This window comes from Hemiscyllium ocellatum, chromosome 24 (genome assembly GCF_020745735.1).
Source record: "Hemiscyllium ocellatum isolate sHemOce1 chromosome 24, sHemOce1.pat.X.cur, whole genome shotgun sequence".
In the NCBI taxonomy this organism is placed as follows: Eukaryota; Metazoa; Chordata; class Chondrichthyes; order Orectolobiformes; family Hemiscylliidae; genus Hemiscyllium; species Hemiscyllium ocellatum.
The window spans coordinates 53,266,819-53,280,584 of record NC_083424.1 but is presented as its reverse complement, the minus strand read 5'-3'; the positions used below and the strand labels follow the sequence as shown (position 1 = coordinate 53,280,584).

The window sequence follows — 13,766 nt, the reverse complement described above, 5'->3', positions numbered from 1 at the left end:
TACTGACCCCAATCCCAACCCTCACTCTCTCACTGACCCCAATCCCGACCCAATCCCGACCCTCACTCTCACACTGACCCCCTTCCCTCCTCATTTCCCATTAAATCCTTCGTTTTCCTCTGGATAAACTTGTAGAAGTTAGGATCTAGGGCAAGGGAGGTTAGATCAGCGATGGTGGAGTGATTGTAACTGGAGTTAGTCAGGTGACCAAAGGAGAGAAACACAGAAAAGATGATGGAGTGTAACAGGGATCCAGAGAGAAAGCGAGATGATGCTTCTTGTATATTCCCAAACAATCTCCACTCTGTGTTTTGGCCCGGGTTTGACTGTTTCGATTATCTCAGCTCAGATTTCCAACTATTATGACAACACTTGTTGACACACAATATGCAGCAGCTAAAAAGCAGACATTGTTCCCCAATTACTGACTCCATTTCTCTCCCTGGTAACAATCTAAGCTGCCTTTTTGCAACCTCAGTGTTATATTTGGCGCTGAGATGACCTGCTTAGCTCATATTACCAGCATCATTAAATCGCCTATTTCCACAAAGAATCATAGAATTCTGACGGTCTGGATGGAGTCTCTTCAGCCCATTGAGTCTACCCCCAACCCTCCAAACAGTATCCTAATCTGATCCACACCCCCACTACCCTATTTGTGTACATTGATTAATATGCATGAGATCCCCCTGACAAGATCCTGCTCTTTATCTTCAATCTTGTTCTTTGTTCAGTTGACATGACCAACAGCAACTTGCCCACGACGCCACGAGATTCTGCAATTGCACAACATCATCATTAGTTACTTAAATAAAGTCTTCATAAGCAGAAAGTGACTGTAACTAAGGCTCACTGGTGAAATCTTTCTCATCTCTGTTGATGAGGGAGGAGATGTCCTCTCCCCAATCACACCTGAAGAGGTGAAACACAGAAACATAGAAAATAAATGCAGGTATAGGCCATTCGGCCCTTCGAGCCTACACCACCATTCAGTACAATCATGGCTGACCGCGCAATCTCAGAATCCCACTCCTAGTTTCTCTCTATACCCCTAGATCCCTTCAGGTGCAAGGGTCATGTCCAGCTCCCGCTTGAATGTATCTGACAAACCTTTCCCAACAGCTTCCTGTGGGAGAGAATTTCACAGGTTCACCCCTTATTCTTAGTTAAAAATCACACAACACCAGGTTATAGTCCAACAGGTTTAATTGGAAGCACTAGCTTTCGGAGCAACGTTCCTTCATCAGTTGATTGTGGAGGACACAGTTGTAAGACACAGAATTTATAGCAAAAGCTTACAGTGTGATATAACAAACAATTAAGGTATTTGTCAATGTATAATTTCAGTTACATCACACTGTTAATGTTTGCTATAAATTCTGTGTAAGGATTGAGCCTTCCACAACCACCTGATGAAGGAGCGTCACTCCAAAAGCTAGTTCTTCCAATTAAACCTGTTGGACTATAACCTGGTGCTGTGTGATTTTTAACTTTGTCCAGCCCAGTCCAACACCAGCATCTCCAAGTCATGACCACCCTTATTCTTAGGCTGTGTCCCCTAGTTCTGGACTTCCTCAACATTGGGAATATACCTCCTGGCATTGAGCCTGTCCAGTCTGATCAGGGGTTTATATGTTTCTGTGAGATTCCCTCATTTGTCTCAATCCCAGTAAAAGCTCCGTCGATCCACTCTTTCCTCATATGCCCGTCCTGGCATCCCGGGATCAGTCTGGTGACCCGTCACTGGGCTCCCTCAATAGCAATGTCCTTCCTCAGACTAGGAGGCCAAACCTGCACACAGTACACGGGGTGTGGCCTTCCCAAGGCCCTGTCTAACTGCAGCAAGACATCCTCACTCCGATACTCAAATCCTCTCACTGTGAAGGGCCAGCATGCCATTAGCTTTCCTCAGTGCCTGCTGCCCCGGCGTGGCAACCTTCAGCGACTGTCCCACCATGACACCCAGGTCCCACTGCACCTCACCTTCTCTTAAACTGACAACATTCACATCAGAATCTGTTTTTGCGACCAAAGTGGAAAACTTAAGACCCTGTCCAAAAGACAGGAATCATCTTATTGACAGCAAAATTGCAGATTCAAATTATTATATCATGCTTTTTACTTTGGCATTATCAGCAAATTTGGAAACACCTTCCCCCAGGCCTCGATCCAAATCACTCATCTACCGAATTGTCTTGGAAAATAGCAACATGGGGAACAGTGACCATACAGTGTCTTGTATCTGTTCCGTGGGTCAGGGCTGATCAGGAGGTCATGCCTGACAAATTTGTTCGAATTCTTTGAGGAAGTAACAAGCAGGTTAAACCAAGGAGAACCAATGGATGTTGTCTACCTGGACTTCAAGAAGGCCTTTGACAAGCTGCTGCACAGGAGACGACTGAGTAAGATAAGGGCCCATGGTGTTAGAGGCAAGGTGCGAACATGGATAGAAGCTTGGCTGTCTGGTAGAAAGCCGAGAGTGGGGATAAAAGGGTTCTTCTCAGCTGGTGACAAGTGGTGTTCTGCAAGGCTCAGTGTTGGGACAACAACCTTTCACTTTACAACATGAACGATCCAGATGGAGGAACTCAGGGCATTCTGGTGAAGTTTGCGGACATACAAAGATAGGTAGACTGACAGGTAGCATTGAGGAGGTGGGGAGGCTGCAGAAGGATTTGAACAGGTTCGGAGGGTGGGCAGAGAAGTGGCAAATAGAGTACAATGTGGGAAAGGGTGAGGTCATGCACTTTGGTCGGAAGGATAGAGACATGAACTATTTTCTAAGTGAGGAGAAAATTCAGAAATCTGAAGTGCAAAGAGATAGCCCAATATTCTCCCAAGGGAAACTTGCAGGTTGAGCCAGTAGTTAGGGAGGCAAATGCAATGATGGCATTTATTTTGAGAGGACTGGAATATAAAAGCAAGGGATGTACTTCCGAGGCTCTGTAAGGCTGTGGTCCACATTTGGAATATTGTGCACAGCTTTGGGCCCCATATCTCAGTAAGGGTGTGCTGGCCCTGGAGCATGTTCAGAGGAGGTTCATGAGAATAGTCCTAGGAATGAAAAGCTTAAGATATGAGGAACATAGGAGGACTCTGGGTTTATACTCAATGGATGAAGAGGGATCTAACTGAAACATACAGAATGAAGGGTGATCTGATTGAATGACCTGTACAGAGTGAATGTTTGGAAGATGTTTCCCTTGGTCAGAGAGACTGGAACCCAAGGGCACAACCTGAGATTAAAGGGAACAGAGATAAGGAGAAACCTCTTCAGCCCGGGAGTGGAGAATCAATGGAACTCACTGCCACAGAAGGCTGTGGGGGCCAGGTCACTGGGTGTATTTAAGTGATACAGATAGGTTCTTGATTGTCAAGGTGATCAAAAGATACAGGGAGAAAGCAGGAGAATGGGATTGAGAAACGTATCAGCCAGGATTGAATGGCGGAGCAGACCTGATGGGCTGAATGGCTTAATCTTTGCTCCTGTATCTTATGGTCTTATGGACACATTGCTCACCTCAATTCCTCAGAGAAACCACTCTTAGCTCTTACTCTCCGATGTGACCCGAGCCAGTCAACTCCAAATTACTATCCTTCCCATTTTTCTCTTCCTCTTCCCATATCAAATCCCTCATCCCATTCCCTCATCTCACGTTTTTCCCAAATCCAACTGAAAGACCTCAGTCCCACAGCCCTAATATCCCTGAGTGCACCATCAAAATGCAAAACTAGTGTCAAGAGGAATCAGAGGGCCATCTCTCTACTATTTGGAGTCAGACCAGGCAGTTAGGCAGATGGCTGTGGTTGTTGGAGATCAGTCATCTCAGCTCCAGGACATCTCTGCAGGAGTCCCTCAGGGTAGTGTACGAGGCCCAACCATCTTCAGCTGTTTCAGCAATGACCTTCCCTCCATCAGAAGCTCAGACATGGGGATGGTCACTGATGACTGTACAATGTTCAGTGGTCAGCATGGATTGGTTGAACAGTAAGCTGTGTTTCTGTGCTGTATAACTCTATGACGATCTCCCACAAACTGCTCCAGGAGACTCTTGTGTATAATACCTTGTCAAAAACCGTCTGAAAGACCATGTACCACCTCAATCTCCCCCCGCTGCCCACATCGATCACTTCCTCCACTTTACCCAAATTGTTTTTCTCAATATTTTCTGGAGTTTAGTATTCCTTGTTGCCTGGTAGTGGGGCAGATCGTGATTTGCAGGAGGCTTGGTTGTTGCAAACATGACCAGATGTACAGAAGCAGGAGTAGGCCATTCGGCCCTTCGAGACCAAAACTACTCAAAATGCACCAACTGTGATCTTACCAAGGCCCTGGACAACTGGAGCAATGCATCCCTGCTCCTGTATTCCAATCCATTTGCTATGAAGGCCGATGTGCCAGTTACCTTCCTCATCACCTCCTGCACCTGAAATGCTGACTTCCAGTGACTGAACATGGTCAAGACGCATGATGTCCAAGACTGGACTTGATGGGAAATGTCCAGAAAGTCATTGTGCCCCAAGATATGATCTCCTGTTGCATCTACATGGTCATATTAACCTTTATTTACTCTGAGATGTGGTTAGAGGCATTGATTCATACAGCACGGAAACAGACCCTTCGGTCCAACCAGTCCATGCTGACCATAATCCCCAAACTCAACTGGTCCCACCTGCCTACACTTGGCCCATAGCCCTCCAAACATTTCTTATTCACCTACTTATCCAAATGCCTTTTAAACATTTTCCACCACTTCCTCTGGCAGTTCATTCCCACACGTGAACCACTCTGTGTGTAAAAACATTGTCATTTTAAAATCTTTCCCCTCTCACCTTAAAAGTATACCTCCTCGTCTTAAAATCCCCGACCCTGGGGAAAAGACCTTTGCTCTGCACTTTATTATCTATATCCCTCATGATTTTACAAACCTCAATAGGGTCACCCTGTGCTTCTGTTACCACTGTGACAACATGAATGGTCTCTTTGTCCTCGTTGTTTCATTATTAATGGAAAGTTATTCTGTGTGTTGCTGGCAGGTGGCTTGGCGGCTGTGATCTACACGGACACGTTGCAGACCATCATCATGGTGGTGGGGTCCTTCATTCTGATGGGTTTCGGTGAGTCAACTGCTTCACTGCCCGCGATGTTAATGTATTGCCTCATTCCCTCGCAGCTCCCAGCTCACAGTCTCCATAAAAGGAACCAGAGACAAACATTCCCATACAGCTGACAAAAGGGGAGGTCGAATCTCAGGCCTTTGCTCCAAAGTCGTTTTGTACAGAGCGTAGAGGACTCGGTCAGGAAGGTGGCTCTTTCCCCATAGGACACACTGCCTTTTTCTCTTCATGTTTCCGGGGGTAATGGGCCAGACCAGCACCTGTCACCCCTCCCGACCTATCCTTGGACTGAATGGCTTGCTCGGGCACCTCACGGGGCAGAGGAGAGTTAACCATGTTGCTGTGGGCTTGGGGTCACACGTAGGCCGGGCCAGGTCAAGGCAACATGTCTCCCTCCTCAAAGGCCGCGAGTGATCCAGATGGGTTTTTACAATAATTGGTCATAGTTATCCTGGTCACCATCACTGAAGTTATTCCAGATGTCCAAAGTGAATTTTAATTCCAACAGTTGCCATTGTCATTCGCCTTCCCCCAGTATTCAATCTAAAAATAATCCAAACGTGTGAAGCAATGGTGGTGTCCATTCTATGCGCTAAATCAGACAGAATTACCAGCAGCAAGCAAGGACGTTTTGACTTGCTTATTCTTTCAATTGTAAATGTCTCCAAGGTAACCATCTCTACCAACCGCTCCAAGTCGTTTGAATAAGACATTAAGCCAAGTAGATCTTGACTCAGGTGGACATAAAAGAGACTACAGCATTAGTTTGAAGAGGAGGCAGAGTTCCTTCTGGTGTCCTGACCTAATTCTATCCATCAATTAACACTGCACAGACCTATGAGCGGAGGAGTCGGGAGGACATGTTGAGGTTGTACAGGATGTTGGTGAGGCAGCATTTGGAATACTGTGAACAGTTCTAGTTGCCCTGCTATAGGATAGATATTATTCAATTGGAGAGGGTTCACAAAAGATTGACAAGGATGTTACAGGGACTGGAGGGCTTGAGTTATAAGGAGAGATTGGTACATTTTCACTGTAGCATGTGAGGTTAAGGGGTGACCTTCTAGAGGTTTATAAAATCATGAGGGATATAGATAAGGTGAACAGCCAAGGTCCTCGCCCTAGGTTACTTTAAGACCAGGGACATACTTTTAAAGTGAGAGGAGAAAGTTTTAAAAAGTACATGAGGGGCAAATCTTTTACACAAAGGTAGTTCATGTGTGGAATGAAGTGTGAATATGAGGACAGTTACAATGTTTAAAAGACATTTAGATAAGGAGGTGAATGAGAAATGTTTGGAGGGATATGGGCCAAGGGCAGGTAGGCGGGACTAGTGTAGTTTGGGGATTATGGTCAGCACGGACTGGTTGGACCGAAGGGTCTGTTTCCGTGCTGTGTGAATCAATGACTCTTATCTCAACAACAAAGGTACCTAGTTACTAATTCATTGCTGTTTGTCGGACTTCGCTCTGGACAAATTGCCTGTTGTGTTTCCTGTGTGATACAGTGACAGACAAGTATTGTCTGTAAATTCTTTGAGATGTCTTGAGATTACAACAGGACCTTTATAAATATATTACAATCCCAGGCTATTGTTTTGTGGATGTGAGTTTGAATCCCACCACGGCCGATGTTATTGAATTCAATTTTTAATTGAATGAAAGTCTCCTCATTCAAGAAAATCACTGCTCTGATGGTGGCTCCAATTCCCCTGCCATCATCTGTGAGTGATCATCTCCGTAGCAACGGCTAGTTCTGGGTGGTTTAGGAAGGTGGGAGTGTTCTCTTGGCTTCCATCAGCCAGGGTCCGGGGCTGGAGCTGGGGGTTTCCATTAGCTGTGATTGTCTGTGATTTAAGAGAGTTTGGGATTACAGTTACCTAATACAGGCAACTGCTGATTTGTAGCAAGTTTCTGATAGTTTATTAAAACTTGTTAAGAAGCAAGAGTTTAGATGTGATACATTGGTTAACTTTTTTGGAATGGCAGCTGGTGACGCACGGTGTCCCGCAGGGTTCAGTGTTGGGGCTACAGCTGTTCACTTTATATATGAATGATCTGGATGAAGGGACTGGGGACATTCTAGCGAAGTTTGCCAATGATACGAAGTTAGGTGGACAGGCAGGTAGTACTGAGGAAATGGGGAGGCTGCAGAAGGATCTAGACAGTTTGGGAGAGTGGTCCAGGAAATGGCTGATGGAATTCAATGTGAGCAAATGCGAGGTCTTGCACTTTGGAAAAAAGAATACAGGCATGGACTATTTTCTTAACAGTGAGAAAATTCGTGAAGCCAAAGTACAAAGGGATCTGGGAGCGTTCATCGAGGGTTCTCGCAAGGCTGACTTGTAGGTTGGGTCTGTGATTAAGAAAGCAAATGTAATGTTGCTATTTATCTCAAGAGGGTTGGAATATAAAAGCAGAGATGTGCTTCTGAGACTTTATGAAGCTCTAGTTAGGCCCCATTTGGAGTACTGTGTCCAGTTTTGGTCCCCACACCTCAGGAAGGACATACTGGCACTGGAGCGGGTCCAGCGGAGATTCACACGGATGATTCCTGGAATGGTAGGTCTAACATACGAGGAACAGCTGAGGATCCTGGGATTGTATTCATTAGAGTTTAGAAGGATGAGGGGAGATCTAATAGAAACTTTCAAGATAATGCATGGCTTAGAAAGGGTGGATACTGGGAAGTTGTTTCTGTTAGGTGGAGAGACTAGGACCCATGGGCACAGCCTTAGAATTAGAGGGGATCCATCTAGAATGGAAATGAGGAGACGTTTCTTCAGCCAGAGAGTGGTGGGCCTGTGGAATTCATTGCCAAGGAGGGCAGTGGAGGCTGGGACGCTAAATGTGTTCAAAGCAAAGTTAAAAATCACACAACACCAGGTTATAGTCCAACTGGTTTAATTGGAAGCTCACTAGCTTTCGGAGCGACGCTCCTTCATCAGGTGGTTGTGGAGGGTTCAATCCTAACACACAAATTCTGTGGAGTTGAAATGCCCATCAGCCATGATTGAACGGCAGAGTGGACTCGATGGGCCGAATGGCCTTGCTTACCCTCCAATATCTTATAGTCTAACAATTAGAGGTGGCCTCACTAATGCCAGAGGATAAAACAGACTATTGACATGGAATGTGTTGTTCTTGTGCTCTCAAACTGAGGTTTTAGAGAATTCTTCGCTGAGTCTCCTTTGTAGTCTCGGGATGTACAGGCTCAGTGGGTTAGCCACGTGAAATGCAGGATGACAGGGTCTTGGGTAGGGAGGGTGGGTCTGGATGGGCTGCTCTTTGGAGGGTCAGTGTGGACTCAATGGGCCGAATGGCCTGCTTCCACACCGATGGAATTCTATGATTCTGGTCCGGCTTCCATTCCCAGCACTCTGGGAACGATCCTGCCGAGAACTCCTGGAAGAGAACCTTTCCACTGGAAGTACTTAGAAAATTCCGTTTTTAAGGGACTCCAATTTCCAACGCATTCCATCGTGGATCACAGCTCAAAATTCAGAGCTGTGTTCCTGCTCTTTGCTCCCTGGTTTTTCCATGTGGCCAAATCACATGTCTCATGCCTCAAGTCAGGAAAATGCTTGAGGCGAGTCTGGAAAAGCACGGCCGCTCAGGCAGCATCCAGGGAGCAGGAGAATCGACACTTTGAGCATAAACCCTTCACCAGGATGTTTATGTTTGAGGAAGGTATGCTCGAAACGTCGACTCTCCTGCTCCTGCCTGATCTGCTGTGCTTTTCCAGCTTCGATTCAGATCTCCAGCAACTGCAGCCCTCACTTTCTCCTCGTGAGGCTGGGATATAAAGACCAGACACAGTGCTGCTGTCAGTCTCCATGGTGACCGTGTGACTGGTTGCATTTAGCCCACTGTCAACATAGAGCGGAAGATGGTGGTCCCATTATCGGTTGTGTTCCTCAGGAAATTGCTGTCAGTGAGAGCAGCAAGTGTCAGACAGTTTGAGGGAAAGCGAGGTGCAGGCTGCCCACGAGTGCGCCCGCCAGGTCAGATTTCAGGCCCGGCCTACTTTTGATTCCTGGCCTCATCCCCGCTTATCCTGAGAATAGCAACTGGTCGGCTAGAATCATTTGGAGGTTGGCCCGTGGGAATGTCAGAGAGAGAGTCAAATGGAAAAGTGGCTAAAAGGGTGAAGAGGCCATCGTGGACAAGGGAGGTTTGGTGAGAGATTCGGGCCTACCTTCAGCTGACAGGAACACCACGGCAACCATATTGTTCAAGCCTGAGTTAAAATCTTAATGGACTCCCAGATCTCATACAAATTTGGTCTGTATCACCAAATTAGATTTTAGATTTAGACTTCATTGTCATATATGTACCAAGCACAGTGAAAAGTTTTCAATCCCACCAGACTCTGCACCATTTTAGGTACAAGTACCTAGTAACAAAACCTTCAAACAAGGCAGAAAGAAATAAGGAACAAAGTTAAAAGTTAAACATTACGGGTCGCTCTCAGAATAATATAAAGAAATAAAGTTAAAAGTTAAACATTATAGCAGTTAAAATGGCAGGCAGAAGGCTTCCAGAAAGATTTAATGGACTTGTTTCTGCTGTGGAGGATGGCTTAAAATTATACTCCAGTCAAGGACTTCCTTATTTCTGTGCTGTCACCAATCGAGAGAAGCTTTTGCGTTGCCAAGAACTAAGGTTGGATATTTTGTGTTACAGCATTCAATGAAGTGGGCGGCTATGACACCATGAAGGAGAAATATATGAATGCCATCACTAGCCAGACTACTGCTCCCAATCTGAACATCAGTGCAAAATGTTACACACCCCGTCCAGACTCTTTCCACTTGTTCCGAAATCCCATCACTGGTGATATTCCTTGGCCAGGCCTGATCTTCGGCCTGTCAATCCTGGCAATCTGGTATTGGTGTACCGATCAGGTGAGAGATAGTCACACCAGATGCTAAGTTTCTCATTCCTTTTGGCTTTGTTCCCCATTATTTCTGCCGCTTTCTTTTTATTCCACCTTTGTGATCAAGTGTGTAACTAAGATGGCGTTAGTCATGTCAGCGGAGGCAAGATGGCGCTGACACAGCGAAGGGGACTCATGTCTGGCCATCACGCTCATGCCCCATGGTGGAACATTTAACAAGAAGGGCTGTAAAGTATGCACATTCTCCCTCTATCATCATTCTTCTGCCTTAATATTCTATGTTTTGGTTTATTTTTCTGTGTTTTAAGATGGCTGCCAGACTGTGGCAACACTACACAACACTTTTCACTGCATTTTGTAACAAGATACATATGACTCTAAAAAATCAAATCAGACAGGTGAAAACCACATACACTGTGTCGATTTTAGCTATGACTGAGTCTAGGCATTGGACCCTTCTGTAAAGGTCGCTCCATAACTGGACCCGGCGTTTAAACATTGCAAAAAAAAACTGTTAGTGTAATGGTTGTCCTTTTTGAACAACGCTTTTAGATTCTAATATTTCATTCAGTGTGATCTTGGCAAGTTGAACGGGCGTCCAATTGCATAGGAGAAAGTAAGGAGTGCAGATGCTGGAGATCCGAGTCAAAATTCCTGATGAAGAGCTTATGCTCGAAACATCGACTCTCCTGCTCCTCGGATGCTGCCCGACCTGCTGTGCTTTTCCAGCACTACACGTTTTGGTCAATTGATTAGCACATGCTTGATAATGTGGGTGAAATGTGAGGTAATCACTTTGGCAGCAAACTAAGAAGATAGATTATGATCTGAATGACTATAAATGGAGAGGGGTATCCATGCAATGAGCCCTGGGCGTCGTTCCACATCAGCCACTGAAAGGAACATTGCAGGTGCAGCAGGCAGTGAGGAAGGAAATTAATGTGTTGAACTTCATAGTGAGAAGATTCAAGTACAAGAGCAAGAAGCAAAATCACTGTGGGTGGCATGGTGGCTCAGTGGTTAGCACTGCCACCTCCCAGCACCAGTGTCTCAGCTTCGATTCCAGCCTCGGGTGACTGTGTGGAGTTTGCACATTCACCCCGTGTCTGCGTGGGTTTGCTCTGGGTGCTCTGGTTTCCTCCCACAGTCCAAAGATGTGCAGGTTAGGGTGAACTGGACACGCTAAATTGCCCGTAGTGTTAGGTGCATTAGTTAGAGGAAGGAGGGTTGGTGTGGACTGGTTGGGCTGAAGGGCCTGTTTCCACACCGTAGGGAATCTAATCTAACATCTTGCTGCAATTGTACTGGGCCTTGGTAAGACCACACCTGGAGAACTGTGTGTAGCTTTGGTTTCCTTAGAGAATCCCTACAGTGTGGGAACAGGCCATTTGGCCCAACAAGTCCACCCGACCCTCTGAAGAGTAACCCAACCCAACCCATTCCACACTCCATTACTCTGCATTTACCCCTGACTAATGCACCTAAATTACACATCCCTGAATACTATGGGTAATTTAGCATGACCAATCCACCCTAACCTACACATCCCTGAACACTATGGGTAATTTAGCATGACCAATCCATCCTAACCTGCACATCCCTGAACACTATGGGTAATTTAGCATGGCCAATCCACCCTAACCTACACATCCCTGAACACTATGGGTAATTTAGCATGGCCAATTCACTCTAACCTACACATCCCTGAACACTATGGGTAATTTAGCATGGCCAATTCACCCTAACCTACACATCCCTGAACACTATGGGTAATTTAGCATGGCCAATTCACCCTAACCTACACATCCCTGAACACTATGGGTAATTTAGCATGGCCAATTCACCCTAACCTACACATCCCTGAACACTATGGGTAATTTAGCATGGCCAATCCACCCTAACCTACACATCCCTGAACACTATGGGTAATTTAGCATGGCCAATTCACTCTAACCTACACATCCCTGAACACTATGGGTAATTTAGCATGGCCAATCCACCCTAACCTACACATCCCTGAACACAATGTGTAATTTACCATGGCTAATTCATCCTAACATACACATCCCTGAACACTATGGGTAATTTAGCATGGCTAATTCATCCTAACCTGCACATCTTTGGATTGTGGGAGGAAACCGGAGCACCCGGAGGAAACCCACGCAGACATAGGGAGAATGTGCAAGAGGAAAGATGTTCTGACTCTGGAGGGAATGCAGTGAAAGTTTATCCGACTGAATCCTGGGATGGCAGGACTAGGGGATGAAGACAGACTGGGATCAGTTCGGACAACATTCACTCGAGTTTCGAAGAAGGGGAGGGGGTTGAGATTTCATCAAAACCTATAAATTTTAATGACTTGACAGAGTAAACACAGGAAGGATATTCCCAACAAACAGGAAGTTCAGAACCAGGGGTCACAGTCTGAGGATTCAGGGTAGACCATTCCAGACTGGGATGAGGAGAACAGTCTTCATCCAGAGAGTGGGGAGCCTGTGGAATTCTCTGTCACAAAAAGCAGTTGAGGCCAAAAATAGATAAGTCCCCTGGGCCTTATGTGGGATTTATCCTCGGATTCTCTGGGAAGCCAGGAGGAGATTGCAGAGCCTTTACTTTTAATCTTTATGTCATCATTGTCTACAGGAATAGTGTCAGACGACTGGAGGAAGCAAATGTTGTCCCTTTGTTCAAGGAGGGGAGTGTGGACGACACTGGTAATTATAGACCAGTGAGCCTTACTTCGGTTGTGGGAAAGTGGTGGAAAGGATTAAAAGATGATTTATAATCATCCAGAAATTAATAAGTTGATTAGGGATAGTCAACACAGTTTTGTGAAGGGTAGGTCGTGCCTCACAAACCTTACTGAATTCTTTGAGATGGTGACCAAACAGTTGACTGAAGGCAAAGCAGTTGATGTGGTGTATATGAATTTCAGGAAGGCATCTGATAAGGTTCCCCACAGGAGGTTATTGTACAAAATATGGAGACATGGGATTGAGAATGATTTGGATCAGAAATTGGCTAGCTGAAAGAAGACAAAGGGTGGTGGTTCATGGGAAGTGTTCATCCTAGAGTTCAGTTACTAGTGGTGTACCACAAGGATCTGTTTTGGGGCCACTGCTGTTCGTCATTTCTATAAATGACTTGGATGAGGGTGTAGAAGGATGGGTTAGTAAATTTGTGGGTGACACTAAGGTCGGTGGAGTTGTGGATAGTGACGAAGGATGTTGTAGGTTACAAAAGGACATAGATAAGCTGCAGACCTGGGCTGAGAGGTGGCAAATGGAGTTTAATGTGGAACAGTGTGTGAGGTGATTAACGTTGGAAGGAGTAACAGGAATACAGAGTACTGGGCTATTGGTAAGATTCTTGATAGTGTAGATGAGCAGAGAGATCTCTGTGTCCACGTACATAGATCCCTGTGAAAGTTCCCACCCAGGTTGATAGGGTTGTTAAGAAGGCATACGGTGTGTTAGCTTTTATTGATAGAGGGATTGAGTTTCTGAATCATGAGGTCATGCTGCAGCTGTACAAAACTCTGGTACGGCCACACTTGGAGTATTACGTACAGTTCTGGTCACCACATTATAGGAAGGATGTGGAAGCTTTGGAAAGGATTCAGAGGAGATTTACTAGGATGTTGCCTGGTATGGAGGGAAGGTCTTATGAGGAAAGGCAGAGTGACTTGAGGCTATTTTTGTTAGAGAGCAGAAGGTTGAGAGGTGACTTACTGGAGACGTATAAGATAA

The 13,766-nt window shown here is 45.6% G+C and overlaps 1 protein-coding gene across 5 annotated transcripts in view; it reads left to right on the top strand.

The window, feature by feature from the left end:
* The window catches only part of slc5a1 (solute carrier family 5 member 1), a 60,308-nt gene that overhangs the window by 22,216 nt on the left and 24,326 nt on the right, over positions 1-13,766 (top strand). For all 5 annotated transcript variants that reach the window (XM_060844083.1, XM_060844082.1, XM_060844081.1 and 2 more), the window contains exons 3-4: positions 5,038-5,118; positions 9,804-10,024. In XM_060844083.1, the coding sequence (XP_060700066.1) occupies positions 5,038-5,118; positions 9,804-10,024 (302 nt within the window). The remainder of the gene's footprint in view (positions 1-5,037; positions 5,119-9,803; positions 10,025-13,766) is intronic.